Source organism: Benincasa hispida, unplaced genomic scaffold (genome assembly GCF_009727055.1).
Source record: "Benincasa hispida cultivar B227 unplaced genomic scaffold, ASM972705v1 Contig62, whole genome shotgun sequence".
Classification (NCBI taxonomy): Eukaryota; Viridiplantae; Streptophyta; class Magnoliopsida; order Cucurbitales; family Cucurbitaceae; genus Benincasa; species Benincasa hispida.
This window is the reverse complement of record NW_024064976.1, coordinates 303,053-331,019: the sequence shown is the minus strand read 5'-3', so window position 1 is coordinate 331,019 and position 27,967 is coordinate 303,053. Positions and strand designations below refer to the sequence as shown.

The 27,967-nt window shown below is 35.0% G+C and overlaps 2 protein-coding genes and 1 long non-coding RNA gene across 3 annotated transcripts; all 3 read left to right on the top strand.

Moving 5' to 3' along the window:
• Window positions 1-78: 78 nt before the first annotated feature.
• On the top strand, window positions 79-1,824 carry LOC120069845. Its single transcript, XR_005479703.1, has 2 exons — window positions 79-1,358; window positions 1,451-1,824. It is a non-coding gene; the product is annotated as an uncharacterized LOC120069845 (long non-coding RNA).
• Window positions 1,825-6,301: 4,477 nt separating this feature from the next.
• LOC120069842 (germin-like protein subfamily 1 member 17) lies at window positions 6,302-8,591 on the top strand. The gene is made up of 2 exons (XM_039021660.1): window positions 6,302-6,462; window positions 7,955-8,591. The coding sequence occupies exons 1-2, from the start codon at window positions 6,336-6,338 to the stop codon at window positions 8,491-8,493; spliced, it is 666 nt and encodes a 221-aa protein (XP_038877588.1). The 5' UTR covers window positions 6,302-6,335; the 3' UTR covers window positions 8,494-8,591.
• A 4,737-nt stretch (window positions 8,592-13,328) lies between these two features.
• On the top strand, window positions 13,329-14,534 carry LOC120069840 (germin-like protein subfamily 1 member 7). The gene is made up of 2 exons (XM_039021657.1): window positions 13,329-13,494; window positions 13,867-14,534. The coding sequence occupies exons 1-2, from the start codon at window positions 13,368-13,370 to the stop codon at window positions 14,403-14,405; spliced, it is 666 nt and encodes a 221-aa protein (XP_038877585.1). The 5' UTR covers window positions 13,329-13,367; the 3' UTR covers window positions 14,406-14,534.
• The last annotated feature ends 13,433 nt before the right edge of the window (window positions 14,535-27,967 follow it).

Sequence of the window (27,967 nt, the reverse complement as noted above, 5' to 3'; positions counted from 1 at the left end):
TTTCTTTTTTTTCCTTTTTTTTTGTCTTTCTTCTTTTTATTTCCTCTCTCCCCTCTCGGTTCACCCTCACGCCGTGAGACCTCCCCCCCCCCCCCCCCCCCAATCTTCATCTTCTTCGTCCGCTGCCCAGCCCCTTCACGCCGCTCGCGGCCCTTTGCTGCTATCGTCGATCGTCAAACCCGTGCCGTCAGTTTCGTCGACGGCGGCTTCCATCACGCAAAGGGATGCCAAATCCGCCAGTCGTCATTCACGTTCAAATCAAACCCGATCATCAGTTTCCATCACACAAAGTGACACCGATCATCAGACCCGTTCACGTCAGTCATCATTTTTCGTTTCAGACTCACCAGATCCGACATCCAGCCATCGTTCTGCTTTGTTTCACCAGTCGTCGCCATCGAGAACTCCACGACCGATGGGGGATCTAGTGGGTAAAGAGATTCATGAAATTTTCTTTTGGTTTTCTTTGGTTAATTTTGGTTACCCACTTGATTTTGGTTTTGATTTTAATTTACCCAATATGGTTGGATGCTAGATTTGGAGGTTTGAAGGTTTTAAGATACTGTCCAACGGGTCGAAGATTGTTTTGGTGTGTCATAAGTCATTTTTTAGAAGATTTGAAGTTGTTTCGAAGGATTTTAGCGAGTACGAAGGTTTTGAAACCCTTTTTGGTTGATTGTTATTTCTAGAAATTGGTTATGTGAGCTTTAATTGACTTATGCATAGGTTGGAGTCCATTGGTGAAGTAATAAAGCAGGTTTGGATTTTAGCCTAATTTTTAGGTAAGTCGTGTTGGTAAGTTTGGAATGATTGGTCTGTTGGATTTGGGCTTAAAAATTAAAAGTGATTTTTGATTTGTGTTCTATGATTTTTGAAGCATTGGAAACAGTTGAGTTGTCCAATAGGTTTGACACCGATCTATGCAAGGTTTTGGTAAGTTTGGAGGTTAATATTAATAGTTCTTTGTTACCCACCGAAGTATTGGTCAAATAATTGAGTTATTTTCAATTTTTGATATTCAATTCAAAGATTTCAAGGGATTGAAAGTAAAGTTAACGATGTTTGGACATTTTGATAGATATTGAGGGCTTGAAACTTTTTTGGAATTGTTACATAGTTGGTGGAATTTGCTTTTTGTAACCATTATTATTGAACTTTTTGTAGGTCGGATTACTTTGTTGTAGTTTTGAAGTGGCAATCGAATGATGTTTATTTAATGCATCTGTATGATATGTGTATTAATTATTGACTTTGTATTGTAGTGCCCTTTACAAGTGGGAACTGTCGAATGTGGGTATTACGTTATGAGATATATGCGAGAAATTGTGACTAAAGAGAAGAATATTATAATAGATGCAGTATGTCTTTAAACTACTTATATATATTGTAACATTATAAGATAGTGTAAATAGTAAATAAATATGTATATCTCACTTTCTATGTTTTATAGATTGATATGAAGAGCTCGTACTTGCAACTTGAATTCGATGAAGTACGCGTGGAATGGACTGAATATTTAGGTCGCTATATCTGATAGACTTCCTATAAATTGTGTATATGGCTACATGAGAATGCCCAAAACTTTTTTTGTGTAAATGTTTTGTTCAGCCATTATAGGTTATATACTTCAAAAAAATGTGTGGTGGTTGATAGAATTTTAGTCTTGTGATTTTTGGAATACATAGTATAGATTGGTCTTATAATTTTGGAATTATCATATATTGGAGTGGGTTGATAGAGTATATACTGTTGTACGATTCGTCTTGTAAATTTGGAATCGTTAATATAGACATGAGTAATAGAAGAATGGAATTGTTTATTTTAGTATTCTCAATTGATGAAATATATGTGCAACTGTTTAGTTGATGAAATTGTCTTATTGGAACAAACGTAATGCAAGAAATAAGAAATGGAAATTAAATTTGAATATTTAATTTAGAAAAAAAAAAAAACATAGATGACATTGGAAGTGTGTCAAGAATGAGATTACTTGATTATTATTCCGTATCAAGATTAAAATATATTTGACAAATAAAAAATGTCAAGAGTAATCACAATAATAAGTGTCAAGAATTAATACACTTGACATGTCATTAGTGTCAAGTATATTATATTTCTTGACACGAAAATTGTGTCAAGAATTATTTCTCTTGACGTTTTTACAGTATCAAGTTATGACATTATACTTGAAAGTCGAATAGATGCCGCTTTTATTAGCGTCAAGTATACCCTCTACATGACATTGGAAAAACGTCAAGTAATCCAATTTCTGGAGTAGTGGCAGTTGAAACTTCGGTGTATATTTTGAACATGGTTCCCTTGAAAAGTGTTTCTGAAATGCCTTACGAGCTCTGGAGAGGACGCAAAGGAAATTCACATCACTTCAGGATTTGGGGTTGTCCAGCACATGTATTAGTGCAAAATCCTAAAAAGTTGGAACACAGTTCAAAAGTATGCCTATTTGTAGACTACCAAAAAGAAAAAAAAAGGTGGTCTCTTTTAGGATCCTCATGAAGACAAGGTATTTGTATCGACAAATGCAACCTTCCTAGAGGAAGACCATGTGAAGAATCATCAACCTCGCAGTAAGCTAATAATACAAGAAATGTCCAAAGAAACGACAAATGTATCAACAAGAGTTGTTGATAGAGCAGGTCCTTCAACAAGAGTTGTTGATGAAATTGGGACTTCACATCCTTCTCAAGAGTTTAGAATGCCTCGTCGTAGTGGGAGGGTTGTGCAACAGCCTAACCGGTACATGGGTTTAACTAAATCTCAAGTCATCATACCAGATGATTGTTTAGAGGATCCATTGTCTTTTAACCAAACAATGAATGATATAGATAAAGACCAATGGATTAAAGCCATAGACCTTGAAATGGAATTTATGTATTTTTTATGTTTGAGATTTTGTAGACCAACCTGAAGGGGTAAAACCCATCGGTTGCAAATGGATCTACAAGAGAAAACGAGACCAAGCTGGTAAGGTATAGACCTACAGAGCTAGACTTGTGGAAAAAGGGTTTGCCTAAAGAAATGGGGTAGATTATGAATAAACTTTCTCTCCAGTTGTCATGATAAAGTCAATTATAATACTCTTGTCCATAACTACATTTTATGATTATGAAATATGACAAATGGATATCAAGACAACTTTTTTGAATGGCTATCTTGAAGAGAGTATCTATATATCTCAACCAGAAAGGTTTATACAATAGGATCAAGAGCAAAATGTTTGCAAACGTAATCGATCCATTTATGGATTGAAACAAGCTTTTAGATCCTGGAATATGAGATTTGACACTGCGATCAAATCTTATGGTTTTGAATAAAATGTTGACAAACCCTGTGTATATAAGAAAATCGTTAACAAAACTGTCGCTTTTTTAGTGTTGTATGTTGATGATATTCTATTCATTGGGAATGAGGTAGAATTTCTTGCTGACGTTAAGAGAAGGTTGACTTCACAATTCCAAATGAAAGATCTGCGAGAAGCACAATATATTCTTGGAATCCAAATAGTTCGAATCGCAAGAACAGAACATTAGCATTATCTCAAGCATCTTATATAGACAAGATGTTGTCTAGGTATAAAATGCAAAATTCCAAGAAAGGATTATTACCTTCCAAACATAGAATTCACCTGTCTAAGGAACAGAGTCCTAAGACACCTCAAAGGGTTGAGGAGATGAATCGAATTCCATATGTATCAACAGTAGAGAGTTTAATGTACGCAATGTTGTGTACTCGTCTCGATTTATGCTATGCCGTAGGAATTGTCAGTAGATTTCAGTCCAATCCTAGATATGATCATCGGACTGTTGTTAAGAACATTCTCAAGTATCTTCGGAAAACGAGAGATTATATGCTCATGTATGGTGCTAAGGATCTGATCCTTACTGGATACACTAATTCTGACTTTCAGACCGATATTGATTCAAGAAAGTTAACTTCGAGATCAATGTTCACTCTAAATGGATGAGCAGTTGTGTGGAGAAGCATCAAGTAGAGTTGTATTGCTGACTCCACAATGGAAGCTGAGTATGTAGCTACATGTGAAGCAACAAAAGAAGCAGTATGGCTCAGAAAGTTCTTAATAGATTTGGAAGTAGTTCCTAATATGCACCTACCTATCACTCTTACTATGCAATGAGTTTGCATAAGATCAGACCAAGAAATAAATATAAACTCCTGTTTATTCGGGATTATTCTTAGATTTGCATACTTGACGGTTGGCTCAATCGACTCAATAAGCCTCCCATTTCAGGGGTAAGACCTAATAGATAGCTGGGGACATAGGATGCAAGACGAAGTTCACACCTACCCGATTTAGGGATAGGAGAAAGATTGTTCTCTCAAGTACTGGATCCAGGTCATGAATAAGGGGTCTCACCCTCTCACTAGGTTGAGAGAGTTTGGTTTAGTGATTGGATCACAAACCAGTTGTTCATTAGATGATCAGTAGGAACTTGAGGAATAAGACGAAATCTCAAGGGTAAAACAAATATTTGACCCAACCGTTATTATGAGCAACCTGTGAATGGTCGACTTGCTGATTATGGTTAAATCATGTGGACATAATATATCTACAGTGAGAGGAGTGCAATTATGGGCTTTCGTGGAGTGACTCATTAGTTAACGAATGAGGATTAATCTAGTCTAATGAGTTTAGCCAATTAATCTTGGATCATTAGAGCCCATGATCTGTAGGTCCGCGAGGTTCCCCTACAGCTCGTAATAGAGTAGCTCTAGAATAGTGTGATAAGTTAATTTGAATTGTTCAAATTAGAATTAATGGAATTAGTAATTATGAGATATAATTACATGTTTAATTTGAGAATTAAATGGAATAGGAGAATTTATATATTTAAATATGATTTAAATATATAAAGATGGATTTGTGTTAAAATTAATCTAATATTTGATATTAAATTAATTAAGTTTTATTTAATAATTAATTTATGAAATTAATCAAAAAAAATATTTTTAAATCAAAATAGATTTTATAAAATCAAATTTTGGTTTTTGAGATAAAATTGAAAACAAGAAAACAAAACACTAAAATGGAAAATGTTGATTTCCCATTATCTCTTCACATGCTCACACAAGAAGCATTCAACTTTGTCTTGTCTTCTCCAAGCATTCAACTACCACGACGTTTAATAATAATATAATTGAGTCGGATTTGAGTCAACATCATCTAAGACAAATGAATTGATTGAGAAATAATATTCCATATTAAACTTTAGCAAAATATATGAATGATAAAACAATTATATGATAATTATTCATTTTGCACTTGGACTTGTGTATTTGATAATGTTAATGTTTTATAATTTAATACATGCTATATATAATTTTTTTATTTTATATAATTAAATTATATTTAAACAATAAAATAAGAGAAAATGTCAAGATAAAATACAAGAAATAAAAAACAAGAAATGATCGTCATAGGAGTTTGTGGTGGAGGATGGAGTTGGCCATCAGTGGTAGTGGTCGAAGGTGGTGATGGTTGCCAAAGTTGGACGATAGTAGTGGCCACCAGTGACCATCGGTGGTTATAGTTAGAGATTGCTGGAGTTGAGTGGCGGCAATGGTTGGAGGTGGTGGCCAGCGATAGAAAAAAAAGAAATATAATAGAAAAAAATGAAAAACGAGAAACAAGAAATAGTTATCGAACAAGTTCTTATTTATGTTTCTGTTTTTTTTTTTAAGATATAAGAAACATAAATAGTTACCAAACATTTTTCTTTTTCTCGTTCTTAAAAAATAAGAAAAGGAGAACATGTAATAAGAAACAGGAAACAGGAAACGAAAAACGAAAACGTTATCAAACGGGCCCTAAATAAATATTGTCATATAATTTTATAGATTATAAATGATTATATTTATAATTTTTACAGAGTAGATGGATAGCAATAGTGTTGGTTTTCATTTCTGGTGTAGTCTCTACTATATGAAAGACCAAGTTCATTACAAAACAAAACATATAAAAAGGATAGTTACCAAATCCTAACTTTATTTGAACAAGGAAACTCATAAGGGGATATTATCAATGGCTTTTAGGTAGAGATTAATTAGTATAATTTTCAAACTAATGACTAATTAAATGGAGTAGTTGAAGAAAGGTTCATGGTTAGAATTGGAACATTATTCAATTGAGTGGGTAAAGTTGGAAGATTTAATTTTCTTATCTTTTGATTTACTTCTAATGAAGAAAGGCTGACCAATTCAATCCATCTCTCTATAAATACAACACAATCCATTACAAAATCTTCTCATCAACTAAACAATTAGAAACTTTATTGAACACAAAAACAAAGAGAAAAAGAATGACAATTGTTGGTATTCTTTCAGCTGCTTTCCTTTTGGTTTTGCAAGCAACAATGCTTGCTTCTGCTTTTGATCCAAGTCCCCTTCAAGACTTCTGTGTTGCTGTGGATGAGCCTCAATCTGCTGGTACTTTTAATTTATCTTTAATGAAACTCATATCTTTCATCATAATAAACTCAATTCTAATTTGGACAAGTTTCTCATTTTTAATGTTTTTCTTTTAAATACAAACATGATTGTTTTTGTTAATCATTTTTTTTTTTGTTTAATGTTTATATATATACATATATATATACAATGTGGTTAAAATTTGTCTCTTATTTCTTGTTTTTTAATCAAAATAAAATTTTATGGATATATAATATAAAAAGTTATATATATATATATATAAAAGTTGCATGTGGGTTTTACTTTTTTTTTTTTTTTTTTTTTTTTTTTTTTTTTTTTTTTAATATATGGGAGTGAGAATTGAACTCTTACTCCAAGTTCGATAGTATAAACAATATAATATAACATATACATGTGTTTTTCTCATTAAGCCAATGATACTCCAAATATTTGATTTTTGTCAACACATGTCAATATTTTTTATTAACCTAACAGGTGAATTGATATTTTTTAATGTGTCGATTTTTTTTAAAAGAATATATATGATCATAATATCATTGATGTGGGCATAATCGTTGGTAAAAAATCAATGAATTAATCTGTTTTTTAAAGAAAAATATTTAAATGAAAAAATTGCTGAAAATATTTTTAAATATAGCAAAATATCATCATCTATAATAGATTGTTTATCACTTATAGACAATGACATTTTGTAATATTTTTAAACATTTTTGTTGATTATATTTCATAACAGCCTTTTGTTTTAGTGAATTTATCATTTCTTATAGGGAATCGTTTTTCTTTCTTTTAAAAATGGTGACAAAAGTCATATTAAAAAGCAATTAATTATAAAATTATTTCTTAATATGCTGAAGAAAAACAGTTAGTTAACACTGAAAAAGAGTAATGGATCAAACGGAGAATGCCAACAAGCTCACTTTATGAAGCATGCAGAAACAGAAACAGTTGAAACTACTGCTTTTTGTAATCTTAGAAACATTATTAAAAAATTAGAACAAGCAACAGAATGGATTATCAAATCTACAAACACCACTTCCACCTTTAAGTTCTTGTTTTGTTTTTTACTTTATACGCATGTTTTTAAAGTAAGCAAAAATTTGAAAATTTTGATCCTATATGGTAATCTTTTGGTTTTTGATTTTTTGTTTTTAAAAATGAAACTTATAAACACTACTTCCACCTCCTAATTTTTCCCTTTATTATCTATGTTTTGCCAATAATTTAAAAAATCAAGCCAAAATTTGAAAATTAAAAAATGTAGCATTTAAAAACTTGTTTTTGTTTTTCAAATTTAGCTAAGAATTCAACCATTATACTTTAAAAAGATGCAAATTATTGTAAGAAATACGGAGAAAATTGGCTTATTTTTTTTTTTAAAAAAAAGACAAAAATGGTTACCAAACAAAACGGAAATAACAGAGGGATTACAAATATTATTGTTTATATTCTCAAAATTGAAATATTTTTTCATGATTTTTTTTTAATGTAGTATTTGTGAATGGGAAGTTCTGCAAGGATCCAAACCTTGTGATAGCTGAAGACTTCGTTTCTGGAGGGCTCAACATAGCTGGAAACACTATGAACAAACAAGGCTCAAACGTGACTCTAGTAAATGTAGATAAACTTCCCGGACTCAACACTCTTGGCATCTCGTTGGCTCGCATTGACTACGCCCCATACGGGCAAAACCCACCCCACACCCACCCAAGAGCCACTGAAATTCTTGTGGTTGTGGAAGGCACTCTTCTCGTTGGCTTTGTCACTTCAAATCCCAACAAACTTTTCACCAAAGTTCTGAAAGAAGGAGATGTTTTTGTGTTCCCTATTGGCCTCATTCACTTCCAATTTAATGTCGGACATACCCCAGCTCTTGCATTCGCTGGACTTAGCAGCCAAAACCCAGGTGTTATTACCATCGCTAATGCTGTTTTCGGGTCCAATCCCCCAATCTCCATTGATGTTCTTACTAAGGCTTTCCAAGTTGACAATAATGTCATTCAAGCTCTCATGCAACAATTTAAAGCTTAACAACACAATTTACAAACGTATGGTTTTTTTAATAATGCATATCTATATATGCAAATGTAGGAATATCTATGAGTTTTTAATCATGTGTTGTATTTCTGTCGTGATCATCATTTGACTTTTATCAAACTATAAAACATAATATTTTCGGAATAGACGTTTGTATGTTTGCAATTCAAGTTCCTTAAAATAATTTATATAGTTTATTTTTGTTAGAATATGCTTTGTAATACTCTCTTGTTTTCTTCTCTTTTGGGAATCATAATTTAATTAAAGAGGGTAGTTAATGAAAAATATTGTATTCTCAAACCTCGTACAAAGCACAAGAATATAAATATTTTAAAAAAAATAAAAGATATACGTACATATGTATATTATGCCTATATGACTATAATTAAAAGATATACATACATAAATAAATTAAAAGTGACATATATTTTTATCTTTTAAAATTGAAGGTTTGAGGGTCATCAAACTCCGATACTCCAAAATTGCTACACCACAAAAATTAAAGGTAGTTGCAAAAATAGCAATGGGACTTAAAATATTTGTAGATATAGCACAATGCCAAAGAAATTTCAGATATAAGAAAATTTAGATTTTGCTTTCGAAATCTATAAAAAAATAGACCATATTGATAGTATGAATCTATCAATGATAGATTATATTATTAGTAGAAGTCTATCAGTAATAGAGTATATTGTTTATAGATTTTATTATATTTACAATTCTTCTAAAAAAATTATTATCTCTAAAAGTGCTATTGAATGTAATTACCCAGAAAGTTATACGTATTTAACTCTATGATATTTTCCCCCCAACAACTTTACAATGTATCTTTTTCTTTCTCATTGCAGCCAATTCAAGGATAATAAAAAAAAAATGAAATTTTCTTATTTGATTGTTTGACTTTGCAACTTTTCTTATCTAAATTCATTTTCTTAAGCAACTCATGCGAGGAGAAAGAGTAACAAGTGTTTTGTTCACTTCCTTTCCACCGTCTTATATTGAAGTAAAACAAAATAGTTTTTTTTATCGGGATAGTGGCGAATATAGATATTAGATCCAAAATATTAGCAGATATAATATAACGTAAAAAAAATTATAAATATGACAAAATTTAAATAGTCTATGAGTGATAGACCATATTATTGGTAGGAGTCTATGAGTGATAGACCATATCACTGGTAGGAGTTTATCAACGTGAAGTCTATCGTTGATAGACTAGGCTATATTTATAATTTTCTTAAATGATGTTATATACTTGGTTATTATTAATAAAAATGCTACCAATTGCAATTACTTTTTTTATTTTGTCTTCTTTACTTTCTTTTTTCCGTAACACATGAGTATTTACACGAGATTTGAACGAAGAAATTTAATTCATGAAATGAACTTAAATTTGTAATATGACTACGATACAATCTCTAATATTGTCCTATGATTTATGCACATTTTGACTCGAGGAATGTTCACTACAGTCCTTCATATCGAACTTATTTAGTTTGTTAACCTTGTATATATTTTTTAATTAACCTTTGGCAAATTGATTTTGTACGTTTGATCTATCTTTAACTCGTTGATCTGAATTGTTAATCAAAATTTGGATAGTTGACCTTGTACATTTTATTAGTTTTATCTTTTCTTCAAAGTCTTTTAGATCTTCAAAATGATTTTGATCTACAAAGTCCTACGAATTCCGAAATATTTAGATCTTTAAACAGATTTCAGTCTTCAAAGTCATATGATCTCCAAAGGCTTAGATTTTAAGTCTTCTAGTCTTCAAAGTGTCTTTCATGTTTAAAGAATGTCCTTAATGCCCCCACATTTCTACAATTATGCTAACTTTGGAATAAATGTCAATGCATCATACTATAGTCTAAAAGTTATATTATATAGTTTATATGATCGATGTATTTAATTTTCATTAGTTTGTAATATAACATATTATATTATATAATGAAAATGAAAATGCATTAAGCATGACATTACTTAGTAAATATAAATGTTATATTTAATTAATGTCTATAAATGCATGATGATAGATTTTATTTTTTTTCATTATTTTATAAGTGTTATAAAGTTAATGAATTAGACTTAAGATCTATAATCAAGAGTTGGATGCAAATATAAGTTAAAATTATTTTTAAATGACTTAAAATTAATTTTGGCAAGACCTATGTTCAAATATTTCTAATATGATTAGGAATAGGTTAATTTTTTTTCTAATAGGATTAAATTGGAAGTAATAAAAGATTAAATTTATAAAATAATTGTCCATAAAAGATATTTCTCTAAGGAAGGTTCTGTCTAGGCTGGGGTATTTAAGCTGAAGGAAACGGAACCACCCTACTTGGGAGTTATTCTAGAAGGTGAATTAAACAAATATTTTATAAACATGCAATACATTATTAGGTTTATTAAAGTGTTTAATAAAAAATAATCATATATTGTTAAACTATCCAATATATAATAGTTATATTGGACCAATTTTGTTAAACACTTAAATAAATTGTTAGCCGGATTTATCTAAGTAACGAACCCTAGGTTTAAAACACTTAGTTGGAGGAAAATGATGTATATGATATGTCAATTTCCTTTCATGTATGATGTCACCCTACATATTGCCTGTGACATCGTGCTTAACATTGTATTTTATGTTAGATCCACCTCTTTCTTTTCACCTACCATTTTGGAGATGAAATAGAGTGAGAATTTGGGAACATAACTACACAAGATGAAATTCTCTATATCCAACTTTTGGGTTAAGTAGAGTACCTACCCTCTCATTTTCCCAAGAGGGACTTGGTTTATGGTAGGATCATAAATAGATTATTCATTAAAGAGATCAATGCAGTCCAGGAGTAAAAGGTTACAGGGATAAATGATAATTTCCATGCTTAACCTATAAAGTTACAACATTATGAATGCTTTATGTACTTTTCTGTGCTGTAAATTCTAAATAAAATCAAAGTAATAGGTGTTCAATCTCTTCTGTTGGGAATTCGATCCCTTCCAATTTACACTTTCTTCAACTTTATTTTTGCATTCGCAGGATTAATAGCCAAATTTATGTCAATTCTAATATTCAATATGTCTTTTATCATATCACCTATTATTATTTGATGCTTCTCCATTTAACCTCAAATAATTATGTCTTCCACGACCTCTTGATGAATTAGAGTTTGAATTACTCTCATCAAAATTTCTTTTATTGTAGTTTCTTTGACCTCAACTTCTGAAATCACTACGTCCATGATTGCTATCATGTCCTCAACCTTGTTTTTCCTTTTCTTGGTGATCTTCGTTATCTCTCATTTGCAACTCTGACTAAAAAAGTTGCTTAGTTGTTTGTTTGTTCTTCTTAACAAGCTTCTCTTCATGAGCTTGTAAAGTACCCTTAAGTTGTTAAATAAATATTGTACTCAAATCCTTTTATTCTTTAATAGCGACAACGATGAAATTAAAATTTCCATGCATCGAGAGAAGTATCTCTTCTACTACTTGCTCATCATTTATTGTCTCTCTATTTATATTCATTTCATTTACTACTGCTAGCAATCTTGAAGTATAATCTGAAACCAATTTAAACCCCTTCATATGTAGTGATTCATATTCAACTCTCAATTTTTAGAGGCAAACCTTCTTGACTTGAGATGAACTCCTTTATAAGTATTCTCCAAAATTCGCCATGCTTAGCTTGTAGTGGTTCATCTTCTCAAAATTTGGATCATCAATGGCTGTTGAATGATAGTGAGAGCCTTTTGGATTTTCTTTCTTGTATATTGCAAAGCTTCTTATTCAGCATAATTAAAAGTCGCATCACTTTATAGTTCTTCATAACCATTATCAATAATGTCTCATGCATCTTGTGAACTAAGTAGAGCTTTTATATGAATTCATCAACTGCTATAATTTTCTTACATAAGTCGAGGTACTTAGAAGGGAACCAAATTGTTATTTACCATTTGCGAAAACAATTCTTATTTTCAAACTCAAGCTCTGATACCACTTTATTGGAAGCGTGTGATGGACACTTACAAATAAAAAATTAACAAAAGAATATTTGAAAGAAAACAAAAATAATTATATTTGAAAAACTTTTCAAACTTGATTCACACCTTTTATTTCAATTACGTTTATCTATTCTTCTTAACACACTTAATTAAACAGTACAAACACTAATCCTATTTAAATGATTCTCATGGACAAATCTAGATTCATAACTCTCACCTTAGTTAAACACATTAAATGTTTTAAAGTACTTAAATTCATTAACGTATGTAACTCTTTAATACATGAGTCTACCAACTTTCATCCATTAATTTACTTAACTCTCAAATGTCTTAATTCATGTATAACTTATATATCTCAAAATTAAAACATTCTTTTAACTTGCAACATGTTAATTTAAAGATTATATATGATTACATTTATGATTTGGACAAAGAAGATGGATGGCAATAGCGTTGGTTCTCATTATTTCTCATAATATCCCTACTATATTAAAGACCCAAGTTCATTAGAAAACAAACATATAAAGAAATATATTGTGCTAAAACCCAACTTTATGTCATCAAGGGACTTATCAGGGAAGATTTTAAATGGCTATTAGGTAGATATTAATTAGTAGCATAATTTTCAAACTAATGACTAGTAAATGGAGTAGTTGAAGAAAGGTTCATGGTTGGAACATTATTCAATTGAGTGGGTAAAGCTGGAAGGTTCAATTCTCTTAGCTTTTTATCTACTTTCACTTAACAAAGCCTGACCATTTCAATCCATCTCTCTATAAATATAACTCAATCCAATACAAAATCTTCTCATCAATCAAATAATTAAAAACTTTATTGAACACCAAAACAAAAAGAAAAAAAATGACAAGTGTTGGTCTTCTTTCAGCTGCTTTCCTTTTGGTTTTGCAAGCAACAATGCTTGCCTCTGCTTTTGATCCAAGTCCACTTCAAGACTTCTGTGTTGCTGTGGATGATCCCAAATCTGCTGGTACTTTAATTTCTCTATTATGATCTTATAGTTTTAAAATATTAAGATTACATATACAGCTATATATTAGTTTATATATTTAGTTAAATTTTCTACTAATATTTCAAAAAATTAAGCAAAGTTTTAAATCTAAAGAAAGTAAATTTTTGTGTTAGGTATTAAAATGTAACTAGAAATTTAAATATTTTCTTTAATATAAGTGAAACTATAATAGAACGACTAGGAGAACATAAAGCTAAGAAAATAAAATCATTATCAAATTGGACCAAACGACAAGACAAGAAGAAATAGAAAAAACATTATCGAAAAATAATATTGTTGTTTGTTAATCTCAAAATATAGACATAATTTCATGATGTTTTTTTAATGTAGTATTTGTGAATGGGAAGTTCTGCAAGGACCCAAAGCTTGTGAAAGCAGAAGACTTTGTTTTTCGAGGGCTCAACATAGCTGGAAACACAATGAACAAGCAAGGCTCAAACGTTACTTTAGTAAATGTTGATAAACTCCCCGGACTCAACACTCTTGGCATCTCTTTGGCTCGTCTCGACTTCGCCCCAAATGGGCTAAACCCACCCCACATCCACCCAAGAGGAACTGAAATTCTTGTGGTTGTGGAAGGCACTCTTCTAGTTGGCTTTGTCACTTCCAATCCCAACAAACTCTTCACCAAAGTTTTGAACAAAGGAGATGTTTTTGTTTTTCCTATTGGCCTTATTCACTTCCAACTTAATGTTGGGCATGTCCCAGCTCTTGCATTTGCCGGACTAAGTAGCCAAAACCCAGGTGTTATTACTATTGCTAATGCTGTTTTTGGGTCGGATCCTCGAATCCCCATTGATGTCCTCACCAAGGCCTTCCAAGTTGACAACAATGTCATTCAAGCTCTCATGCAACAATTTAATGCCTAACAACATAATTTACAAATGTATGGTTTTTTTGAATAATGCATTATATATGCAAATTTAGGAATATATATGAGTTTCTATTTTGCTTGTGTTGTTTTTGTGTTGTGATCCTAGCTTAACTTTTGTTAAACTATAAAACATAATAGTTGGAATAGAATATGATATTAATACCCCCTTGTTTTCTTTTCTCATTGGGAATTATAGTTTTATTAACCATTAAAGAGGGTAGTACTCTCAAACCTCGTACAAAACACAACAAAGATATAAATATTTGGTTGAGTCTTCTACCTAACCCCTATTAATAATTGTAGGCAACAACAAAAATAAAATAAAAAGAGACGTATATTACAAAGGTGATACCATGCAACATGACTATAATTTAGTGATAAACCACATATATTTCTTCCTGAGGGATTTAGGTTCATCAAAATCCAATAATTCAAATTTGTAATAAAAAGTTATATACAATCTTAAATATATGCTATTTTCACCCAACTTTCAAGGCATCTTTTCTATTAGATATTAAAATTAAATTAACCTTCACACGTGAGAAGCTTTTCAGTCAATTGGTTATTTAAGATGATATCACAGTAGATATTATAATTAAATTTACCTTCATCCATTAGTTTAAGCTTTTGGATCAATTGGTTTCTCATTACAACCAATTCCAATTCCAAGCATAATAAAGAAAAAAGAAACTTTCTTATTCAATTGTTTGACTTTGCAACTTTTCTCAACTTAATTCATTTTCCAAAGCTAATTTAGTTTGTTGAGTTTGTACATTTTGATTGACGATTGGCATGTTGATTTTATATGTTGAATCTACCTTTGGCTTGTTGACATTGTTGATTTTAGTTTAAACTTTTCTTTAAAGTCTTTTAGATTTTCAAAAAGATTTTGGTCTTCAAAGGTACAATGATCCTCAAAGCCTTGAGATCTTCAAAAAGATTACGGTTTTCAAAGACTTAATCTTCAAAATCTCTTATTTTTGAGTCTTCTATTCTTCAGAGTGTCTATGGCCTTTAAAGAATTTCATGATCTTTTGGTCTTCAAGAGCATAGAAGATTCTTCTGGTCTTATAGAAGAAACGTCTTTTGAATGCTTTGCATTCTCAATTTTCTAATCTCTAAGAATGAAGAATATCGAGCTCTTCTAGTTATAGAATTTTTTCATTTGGGTTGCGTTAGTTGGGGCTTAAATATCCTTTAGGCCCGATCATTTGTGTTTGGATTTGGTTGAATTTTAGCCAAAATTAGGGTATTCTACACAGAGAAATTGCAATAGATGACTAAAGGGGGGTTCATTTTGAATAATATCTATTTTTAATTTTTAATGAAAATATCTAACGTTGAATTCTGGTGCAATTTATAATTTCTAATTTTGTCCCTAACTACCGTGTAAGCCTACCATCTTAACGATCATCACCTATTTTTTTGCTGGATTTGAAAAAAGATTTTGTTGACTTTGTTGGTTTGATTTAAAAATAGATTATGATTTGAAATTTGATTTTATCTTTTTGAATCAATTTAAAATACAGATATTATATTTATCTTCTATACATACATATACTTGAGATTGATGCCCTAAATCTCGTGAGTGTTATAATTGTATTGTACAAATAATTAATTTATCTAATAAAATAAAGAGGTATTTTATTTATCATTTAATTGTATTTATTCACAAAAATCAATAAACTAAGATCCAAAGTTATTTTTTGAAACTTAAATATGTATGTAGAGACATATAGGCAGATCATGTTTAAATGATAACCTAAACAGTTTGTAGTAGATGGATAAGATTGGGTACCTTGTCCTAGTGGCACTACCACTACGACATATTTTGTAGTTGTTACAATTATTGTAAATTGCTATAAATGATATTATCCTGAATGTAGCTATGTGAGTAGCGGTGTTCTATGCAAAGAGTTTGTATAAGACTAGACCACGACATGTATAGTCTCTCTATATAACACCGTTGATAGATGAGACTTGCATTTCATCAGGATGACCAGAGGTGACTTGACCTGAATCCTGAGTGAGTTCGAAACTCCTGCCTATATAAAGGCAGATCTTTAATTTGTATGGGTGAGAGTGGCCAATTTCACCAATTCAATATGCCTACCATTTTGGGTATTGATCTGATTTGTGAGTTAGGAACACAACTACACAAAGAAGAAATTCACTCATTTTCTATAGTTAAAGACCGTAGATAAATTGCTCCCTTAAGAGCTGATTTCAAGGCTTGAACAATATGGCCTACACCCTCTCTTGGCCCTAGAGGGGTTTAGTCATAGTTGGACTATGACTTATTGTTCATTAGAGGGATCAGTGGTACTTAGGAAGTTATATGTAACTACGAGAGCAAAATGGTAATTTTGACCCAATTGTACTTACGAGCAATTTGTGAAGGGTCAACGCATCGTTGATTGATTATATTCAATAGATACAAAAATATATCTGTAATGTGAATAATAACTGTTAGTCTTTAGTGGAGTAGCTGATAGTTAATGGAAGTTGATTAATTTAATCAAGGAGTTTGATTAATTAATCGAGTACCATTGGAGCTTCAAACTATAGATCCATATGGTCCCCTCATTAGCTCAATTAGGATAAAAATGAGAATCAAATTAATTCGAATTAATTTGAATTGTTCAAATTAATAAAGGAAATTATTTGTATAAAATTATGGGTTAGTTGCATAGATAGAATTCAAGCCTAAAATAATAGAATAATATGTAGTACAATGATAAAATAATTGCGAATATAGATAAAAAAAACAATTACGATGGTAGAATAGAATGTTTCAATTTCTGTTTTGCAGGAAATCAGTCACCGCATGCGTTCATGGCTCAAAGATAAAATAAACAACGCATCTACGTCGCATTGAGCCCATCATTCGGGAATGAAGAGATGATGAACGCAATGACGGCGCATGCGACAATCGATCAAGAGCTTAGCGATCAACGCAAATTCAATCGCATGCGGTAATAAAAAAACAACACTGCATGCAGCGATCGATCGAAGATGTAAAGAGCAATGCATTTGCGGAGGATTCTGACAAATGTACAGCTTTCTTTATACATTTCTGACGGGTTGATTGCGTAAAGAAGGAATATTCACTCCGCCATTTCAGGAACTACCATAACCATAAAGTGGGGACCACGAAGTCAAAGAGCCAAGCTTCCCTATAAATAGCTTCTGCAAATTCACTGAGAAATATACTTGAATACATAGAGACGTGCCTATAACGATTATGAGAGAGAGACTGATCTGAAGCGACTATCCAGAATAGATCCAGGATAATCAAGAGACAAGACTGAGAGGTGAGTCTCCGAGCAAGGAATCCTTCCAATCCCCGCCGTTGAAGCTCTGTGCGAAGGTCATTTCTACCAGAAGAGCAAGCCTGAAAGGGAAGCTCTCCTCTCCATTTCTACCACACGCCGGCAAGCAAAACCTCCATTCAGGATCCGTGTCAAGACGTTGACACTCCTTCTGTATTTGTTTCTAATCTCTATTTCATCACTTGTATTCATCTTCTTAATCTTTCATTCACACCATATATCGAACGCTTAATCATAGTATTAAATGTTATGATCATTACCATTATCATCTCTCTGTCTATTTCCATTCATCCATAATCTATTTTCTTCATGATGTTTTCCTCATTCCCTAGGTAAGTGGCAAGAATTAAGCAAGTAAATTAATTTGTGTTAAAGAAATAATTGAGTTTAGCTAAAGCATGCTCTATGGCCTCTTCACCTATAAGAGCAGAAGTGAAGATGTTATTCTGCTATCGAGAGAAGGTTGGAAGAATGCGTTAACTAAAGCGAGAAGTACTTCCAGAGATGGAAGCAACCTTGTGTTCATCACGTTCATCACTGTTTCACCATAGAGATATGGGAACACAGCCAATCACCGAGAGATGTACGCCAAGGGAAAGAGGAACCTCAGTTACATCTTTAACGCAATTGACAAACTTGCGTTGTTTTTACTAATTACTATTTCTATTTCTGATTCATCCATAAAGACTTGCCATCGCATACCACGACCCTTTGTATAACTTTACAGTCAATCTCGACCTCAGTATCATGTATTATGTATCTTGTATCTTGTATCATATTAGTTTAGGATTTTATTTTATCAATGCAACTTTATTTTATTAACGCAATTTTATTTCATCGCAATTTACATTACTGTATAAACAACCATTCTTTATTAATTGTAAAAACCGGTCGCATATACCACATGAGTAACACATTAATGAAAAAAATCCCTGTGTTCGACCTCAGATTATTCTGAGAAATTTGCGTTGGAATTATACTTGGTTTCAGCACAAGGAAACTTGTGACACGTATTACTCCATCGCATGCTACAAGCATATCATTAACAAGGCATATATTTAGTCATAGTGTGCATAAACGATAACACGACATAATATTCCATCTACATTCCATTTTTATGTCATCGAGTTTATGGCAACATGAGCTTGCATGATTCATTCATTCACATTCATATTTGTTCACATGCTGTAAGTTAAGACATAAGATTCACCATGTCAAGTTTATGGCGCCGTTGCCAGGGATTGGTAATGGTCAGTGTTGAGTACTTTTGTGGTATTTTGCAGGACAGATCTCTTTGTACTGTCTGTTTAATGCGAAGAACAGACTGACGGTTTATGAATACTAGAACTGATCCAGAATTCGAAGTTGACCCAGAGATCGAGCATACTTTTCATGCAAGGGCATGCCAGAGCAGAGCAAGGCGTAGAAGAGTCAATATGGCAGACAACAATAACAATGAGGCACCCGAAGTAAATCAAGGGGTAAACCGACCAACGCATAATCCCGTTTTCTTGTTGCTGACTGCAATATCCCAACGAGGAACTATGCGGTGCCCAATCTCTACGACTTCTCGCCTGGAATTTCACGTCCAATAGTTGAAGAGAACGCACGTTTCGAGATAAAGCCGGTCATGCCCCAAATGATACAAAACACGGGGCAGTTCGGAGGTCTACAAGGTGAGGACCCCATATGCCCATATTACCAGCTTTGTTGAGATGTGCAGTACCTTTTCCATTCTTGGCGTAACCCCAGAAGGTATCAGACTTTACCTCTTCCCATACACCTTGAGGGATGAGGCTAAGAGGTGGGCTCATTCATTGGAGCCAAATGAAATAACTTCCTGGGACCAGTTGGTGGAATAGTTTATGAAGAAGTTCTTCCCTCCAACAGTCAATGCAAAAAGACAAAAGGACGTTCTGAACTTCGAGCAGATGGATAACGAGACCCTAAGCACAGCCTGGGTTTGATTCAGAAGATTGGTGAAGAATTGTCCGCATATTGGGATACCCGATTGCGTTCTGATGGAAACATTTTACAACGGGCTGAACAGATCAGCACAAGTCGTTGTTGATACCTCCGCAGTAGGAGGATTTATGGATAAAACTTACACAGAAGCCAAGGTCATCCTTATCGCATCTAGTGGAATATGGATGACTGAGTAGATGACGGGTACGGAGGAAGAGGCTCCGAGAGAAGAAGAAATGATAAATGCCATTGTACCTACGGATACAATGACAACTTTGGCCGCATAGATTGTCGTGGTGACCTTTCTTCTATAATCGATGGCACTTAATCAAGGTGCTCTCTCCCAAGGATCAGCACAATCAATGTGCCGGCACAAGTGGCCGCAATAAGTTGCGTCCAATGTGGAGGGGGCCATGCGGTGGAAATGTGCCCATCAAACCCACAACAAGTGTGTGCTATCCAGAACAATCCGTACAGCAACACTTACAATCCCAGTTGGCGGAATCACCCTAACTTCGGTTGGAGAGGAAATCACAACAAAGGGAGCCGAGTAACCATCAGAATAGCAACTCCGGGAATCGAGGAAACCCTCCACCTTTTCATTAAAACGCAGAATCGGGGTCATCAGAGACAACAGCAAAACCAACCATCCTCATTAAACACCTCTGGAAATTCATTGGAGTCCCTGCTCAAGCATAATCGCAGGCATCTTCAATCAGAAACTTGGAGGTCCAAGTTAAGCAACTGGAAGCCGAACTACACAATAGAACACCTGGAATGCTACCAAGTAATTTTGAAGCCCCAGGATCTCAGGGGAAGGAGCAATGTCCTTGACGACATTGTGCAGGCAAGCTTGACCACCTGCAGAGGTGTGGATTGTGTTCATCATGGAAAAATGTCTTCCGGTCCATATCTCTAAATTTTATGTTTAATTGCTTTCTTAATTACCTTCTTTAATGCTTTATGAATTTTGTTATTTATTTCTTCCTTAAACTTGTTTTTATTGCTTTATGAAATTACTTCTCATTTAATTCACTTGCGTTAATTTTCGTGCTCTGTTTAATTTCCTTACTTTTCTGTATTAATTGCATTATCCTTAATTGTGGTGAATGATTGTTAAAAGAAATTGATTACCGTAAAGTCCTAGTGACTTGCGTTGATGAAAAAAAAAATAATATAATAACAATCAACATCCGATATGCATTGTGATGATGGGTGCATCTTGTACTAACAAGAGACACTTTGTGTTCATCCTACCCAAATGCATTGCGTTGAGGGGTGTGTTACGCTCGTATGTATTTTTCGCCGGTCCTTAGCGAAAACGCACTATGTTGAGGTAGTGTTGCACCTGTAGAAATACAGTGCGTCCGTCCTCCAGAAATGCATTGAGCCGAGGGGTGTGTTGCGCTGATACATGTGTTATTGCCCATCCTCTACAAAGATGCATTTACGTTGATGGAAGCATTTTGTTGATTCTTAACCTTACACCTATTTGAATAAAATACAAAAGATAAATTCGTTTTGCAAATAGAGTAGTCCAATCGTTTAGGCTTCCAACGGAATGATGATTTCGTAGATGAAAGGACGTACTTCTCTGCTGATTCATAAATGAAAGGACGTACTTCTCTACTGATGATGGAGAAGATTCAGACATCACCCCCCTTAGGCGGCGTCACAAGGTGAATGCGCCGCAAAGGTCAACAATCGACCCAACAATTTTGCAAACTGCATTAGAAGAGAAAGAGAGGAGAAGAAGAAAGGAGGAAGAAAAACAAGAGAAGATGTTACGGGCACAAAAAATCATCGCAGAAGATATTCGAAGAAGAAAATTACAAGATGAGGAGGCGCGCCGCAACAACGCAATATCGGCAGAAGAGGAAAGAATAAGTTTCGAGGAAGAACAGCGCATTCTGCTGGCCTCAGAGCAATTTGAAAGAGAAATCGAAAAATAAATGAGAGAATAAGAGGAGGAGGAAAAGAAAAAGAAGAAGGAGAAGGAGAAGAGGTGTCGAGCAAATGTTTAGCGCATTCGAGAAAAGAAAGGCAAAGAAATTGTGGAGTGGGAAAAGGAAGAACAACGCAAGGAAAGGGAAAGGAAACAAAAACAAAGATCCCGCCTTGCTTGACAAAAGAGAAGGGAAAAGCAGTAGCAGAAAGCAGTGAGCCTGCGTTGGCTAAGGAACTGATAACGGGCAGAAATACACGTTATCATAGTGCTAAATCCTTAAACAATGTTGGATTGCGTTGCTGAAATATGTTAAATTGCGTCCATTAAACATATATTCTATGATATTATGATCGCATGCGTCTAACGCATTAGAGCAGTTGATCTTTATATTTTTGTGCAGAATAATGCGTTAACGCAATGAAAAGAATGAGATCATAGGAATACATTGGTCAAGCGCAACTTCACCGCAAGACTTTGCGTTAATCATGCTCACAAACAGTCACCCAAGAAGAATCACCACAACATGGTGGACGCATCCGGACGAAAGGATAATTGAGATCGATGGGACCGAAAGCTGAAGGCAGTCGGATCAAAATTAAGTTGATAACCGATAACGATCACAAAGTACATCAACCTTTATCGGTGATAATTATCCGGCGCATCAGTCAGGAATTAAAGCTGCCTCATCTGTACAGCCAGGAGAGAGAAGCCGCCTTTCATCTTTGATGCCTATAAATACCAAGCGCAATCTTCAGAGAAAAAAAAAGCAATCGATTATTTCATTATTTTACAAGTTCGCGTCTCTGTCCATAGTCTTCTTTCATTTTTAAGGCAGATGCGAAGAAGAATGTGTGCCAATAGATCGTTTCGACGAGCTTGGGAGAGCACCGGAAGCCCCAAGACAGAGAGAGGGCCGACTCCTAAGAAAGCAGGAATATCTTTAGTTCAGAATAGAGATCCCAATGTAAAAAGCCTCGGTCAACAAGGAATTGCTACTAGGCTCTCTACTTTAACTTCCATCAGCATTTTGTACTTAACTTATTTATAAGAATGAAATTTTTTTCTCTATATCTGTTCACTATCTGTGATTCATGCATGAGTAACTAAATTAGTTGAATGGGTTGAGAAGCATTTAGCTAGCACAACAAGGGAATCTTCATTCTTTGTGGTTAACTTGTTTATATATGCTTCATTCGTCTATTAGAGATACTCAGGAGGGTAGTCTAAGGACAGGATCTAGACTTGGAAAGGTCGGGTCAGAATCTAGGTTTGGAAAAACCAGATTAGAATGCATAAACGGGAGATAGGCACTTAGGGATGAGCCCTATTTGTTATCAACACATCGCATGCATCTTAGCAATAAGATATGATTGTATGTGGTCACCTTGCTTTCATGCATTTTGCATCAACGCATAGGACAAGAGTAGAGACTTAGGAATAAGCTCTATGGACATTTTGCATGGAACACTTGCATCTTACATTTAGGAGCACCGCATTTACATTGGAAAATGACTTGCTGTGCATGGTAGTAACATGATCGCATAATCTGACGCATTCCCAAGTAACGCTAGCTAAAGGTCTTCTCAACCCGTTCATCGCATACTCATTGCATCTATCAACGCAACTTTCGTTTCTCAAATCTGCCGCATTTGTTTCATTTATTTTCAATCAATGCAACCAACAAACCAACCACCTTATTTATTTTACTAGTCATCGCAAAGTTTTCATAAGAAAATTATCAACGTAAACTATTTTCACAAGTCCCTGTGATCGACCTTGGACTTACCAGGAAACTCAGAGGAATTTACACTTGAATTCCGCTGGGGAAAATTGAGTACACAATGTAATTCCATCAATGCATATCATCCATATTCCACACTTAATAAAATAACGCATCAAGTTTTTGGCGCCGTTACTGGGGACTTCGAAAAAATAGGTGTTAACGGTAATTTTTGTGAATTCTTTGCAAAACTCTCAATCTCTGGCGAACTACGACCCGGAGATTGAGAGAGCATTTCGAAGGAGAGTAAGGGACCACCAACAGCAACCACAATCCGATAAAGAAGAGATGGCGGAGCAGCATAGGAATGAAGCACCAAACAACAACAATGTCATGGCAAATCCAATTATATTAACCAACAATTGCAATGGCCCATTACGGACTATGCATCGCCAAACCTCTATGATTTTCCTCATGGAATCATGAGGCCTACCTTAGACGGAAGTAGATTTGAAATAAAACTGGTGATGCTGCAGATGATCCAGGCTGTAGGTCAATTTGGAGGAAGGCGTGGCGAGGATCCGCACGCCCATCTCCAAAGTTTTATTGAAATCTGCAATACTTTTGTGTTCCCGGATATCTCTGCTGAGGAGGTTCGACTAACATTGTTCCCATTTTCTCTCTGTGATCAGGCTAGGAAATGGGCTTATTCGCTGGAACCAGGGGAGATTACTTCTTGGGAGCAGGTGGTGGAGAAATTTATGAAGAACTATTTCCCACCTACCGAGAACGCGAGATGGAGAAAGCTTATTAGTAATTTTGAACAAGATATGGACGAATCGCTCAGCGATGCCTGGGTGAGGTTTAAAAGGTTGGTCCGAGATTATCCGCATAATGGGCTGCCAGACTGCCTTCAAATGGAAATTTTCTACCACGGTTTGAATCCTGCTTCGCAGACCGCTGCCAATGCGGCAGCAGCTGGTGGTCTACTTAACAAGGCTTATGATAAGGCGAAGAATATCCTTGATCGCATCTCCAAAAATCATGAAGATTGAAGGGAGAGCGACCAGAGATTAAGACTCAAAGATTCTAACGCAAATAACAGTGCTATTGTTTCATTGCAAAACCAAATTACCGCAATGATGAATTTGATTCAAGGAATGACAATCAGCAGCCCAACACCGCAAGGTGGGCAAATCAACGCAATAAGTCAAAACACCGCAAGGTGTGTGACTTGCGGTGATGGGCATGCGATGAAGGATTGTCAACAAAACCCACAGTCTATATATTTTGTAAAGAACAACCCCTTTTCTAACACCTACAACCCCGTGTGGAAAAACCACCTAAACTTTGCTTGGAAGAATCAACAACAACATTTTCAATCTGTGGCACAAAAGAAGGGCCACCAGGGTTCTTTAACTGCAGCAACGGTCAATAGAGCAACCAAGCAAGTAGCTCACAACAACCACCGCAATATTCTTCCCTAGAAGACCTATTGAAGCAATATATAGAGAAAAATGAGACGGTGCTTCAAAGCCAGGCTACTTCCATCCGCAACCTTGAATTGCAAATGGGCCAGATTGCAAATGAGCTCAAAAGTAGACCGCAAGGGCTGCTGCCAAGTTCAACCGAGCTTCCACGCAACCTAGGGGGTTCAGGTAAGGAGCAATGTTAGGCTGTGACATTACGCAATGGAAAGACGCAGTAGACGTTTTTTATCTATGTTAAAGCAATTACATGTTAACATTCCTTTTAGTGAAGCGATTGAAGAAATGCCTGCTTATGCCAAGTTTCTGAAGGACATGGTAACCAAGAAAAGAGGCGCTGGAAAATTTGTCATGGTGGCACTAACGCAAAGTTCCAAATCTATTATCCCACCAAAGATGAGCGATCCTGGGAGCTTCACTATTCCTTGCTCCATATGAGAACTCTATATTGGGCAAGCCCCCTGTGACTTGGGGGCCAGCATAAATTTGATGTCGCTGTCAATCTTTCGACAACTAAATGTGGGGCAGCTTGTGCCCACATCCGTGACTCTCCAACTGGCCGACAGATCTCTAGTTCATCCACAGGGTAAGATGAAAGACGTGTTGATCATGATTGATAAATTTATTTTGCCAGCTGACTTCATCATCCAGGATTATGAGGCCAATAAAGATGTGCCCATCATTTTGGGGCAAACTTTCCTATCAACGAGTCGTGCTCAAATTGATGTGCACAAGGGCGAGATCACTTTGAGCATAAATGGACAGAAGCTCAAATTTAAAATAATTCGTGCCATGAAATTTCCTGATGAGGAAGACCTGCAAGATTCTGATGATGACATGAATTTGATTGAAGAAGAAAAGTCTGATGAAGAGTATGAAGAAGAGGATGCCGACGCATCCGTAGCTGCTTGCAATACGGTCGTAGCAAAAACAAACAAAGAAGAAGGATCGATCGCAATGCAAGAAGAAGAGCCGAAGGAAGAAAGAAAAATAACACAACCTTCTCTCATGGAGCCACCAACCCTTGAACTAAAAACCCTACCAACATATCTGAAGTACGCATTTCTGGGGCAGAATGAGAAGCTGCCAGTGATAATTTCCTCCGCACTTAACGCATATAAAGAGAATGCGTTGATGAGCATTCTCAAAAATCATGTGCGAGCAATCGGTTGGACACTCGCTGATATCAGAGGAATTAGCCCCGCGTACTGCATGCACCACATTCGTCTTGAGGACGACCACAAAGCAACCCTTGAGAATCAACGTAGACTTCCTATGATGAAAGAGGTCATCAAAAAGGAGATTATCAAGTGGCTGGATGCGAGCATTATCTATCCCATTGCAGATAGCACGTGGGTCAGCCCCGTGCAATGTGTGCCGAAGAAGGGCGGAATGACGGTAGTCCCCAATGAGAACAATGAATTAATACCGCAAAGAACCATCACTGGATGACGCATATGTATGGACTACAACAAATTGAATGCAACCACAAAGAAAGATCACTTCCCTCAGCCATTCATCGACCAAATGCTGGACAGATTGGTAGGGAATGATTTTTACTGTTTTTTGGATGGATACGTCGAGTACAACTAGATCATGATAGCTTTAAAAGACCAAGACAAGACCACATTCACCTGCCCATATGGGACATTTGTTTTCCGCCACATGCCGTTTGGCCTCTGCAATGCACCAAGCACGTTCCAAAGGTGCATGATGGCAATCTTTTCAGATTATCTCGAGGACTCAGTAGAAATATTTATGAATGACTTCTCCATTTATGAGAACACTTATTAAGTCTACCTGGCCAATTTGGAGAAAATTCTGAAAACATATGAAGAGACCAACCTAGTGCTCAACTGGGAAAAATGTCACTTCATGGTGACAGAGGGTATAGTGTTGGGACATAAGGTCTCTCGAGAAGGGTTGAAGGTGGACAAAGCAAAGATTGACGCAATTGAAAAGCTTCCACCTCCAGCCAACGTGAAGGCAGTACGAAGCTTCCTGGGGCATGCTGGATTCTACAGACGATTCGTTAAAGACTTTTCTAAGATAGCAAGACCATTGAGTGCGTTACTAGAGGTAGACAAAAAGTTTGAATTTGACTACAATTGCCTCGACGCATTTCAAATTTTAAAGGATGCGCTGATTACCGCACCCGTCTTAATTGCGCCGGATTGGACACTGTCGTTCAAAATCATGTGTGATGTAAGAGGGTATGTGATGGAAGCCGCACTAGAGCAAAAGAAGAAAAAAATTTTGCACCCCATCGCATATGCGAGTAAAACTTTGAACCCTACTCAAATTAATTATACCACCACTGAAAAAGAGCTCCTGGCTATGATTTTTGCGTTGGAAAAATTCCGGGCATACTTGTTGGGAACCAAGGTACTCATTCATACAAATCACTTGGCAATCAAATATTTGATGACAAAGACGGACACAAAGCTGAGATTGATCAGATGGGTTCTCCTCCTTCAAGAATTTGATATCCAGATAATTGATCGAAAGGGGACAAAGAATCAAGTTGCTGATCACTTGTCCAGACTGGAAAATCCTGAGGTTGACCACAATGAATCTGAACTGAGTGTTGTGTTCCCGGACGAGCAGCTGCTTCGCATAGAAGAACTGCCCTCGTAGGCGAACATCGTTAATTATTTGGTCTGTGAACAATTTCCTGAAGATTACACCTACCATCAATAGAAGAAGCTCAAGAATGAATGCAGACACTATTATTAGGATGAGACGAATCTGTATAAAAGAGGTGCAGACCAAATCATTCGATTATGTGTCTCAGATGCTGCTCAACAACGCATATTGTCACAGTGCCACAATTTGCCATATGGAGGACACTTTGGAGGATAACGTACTGCAGCCAAATTTTTGCAAAGTGGATTCTTTTGGACTTCATTATTCAAGGATGCTGCTAACTACGCAATGAAATGTGATCGTGTCAACATTTCATGGAAGAACGCAATGTCGATGAATATTATCCTAGAGCTGGAACTATTCAACGTATGAGGGACTGATTTCATGGGACCATTCCCTCCTTCAAACGGTAAGCACTATATTCTATTAGCCGTTGACTATGTCTCCAAGTGGGTAGAG

What these genes read in the sequence shown, in the direction of transcription:
- LOC120069842 (XM_039021660.1), top strand. Translation starts at nt 6,336, where the DNA reads ATGACAATTGTTGGTATTCTTTCAGCTGCTTTCCTTTTGGTTTTGCAA. An exon ending in GGATGAGCCTCAATCTGCTG is followed by an intron (nt 6,463 to 7,954) that starts GTACTTTTAATT and finishes TTTTTAATGTAG; the next exon opens with TATTTGTGAATGGGAAGTTC.
- LOC120069840 (XM_039021657.1), top strand. Translation starts at nt 13,368, where the DNA reads ATGACAAGTGTTGGTCTTCTTTCAGCTGCTTTCCTTTTGGTTTTGCAA. An exon ending in GGATGATCCCAAATCTGCTG is followed by an intron (nt 13,495 to 13,866) that starts GTACTTTAATTT and finishes TTTTTAATGTAG; the next exon opens with TATTTGTGAATGGGAAGTTC.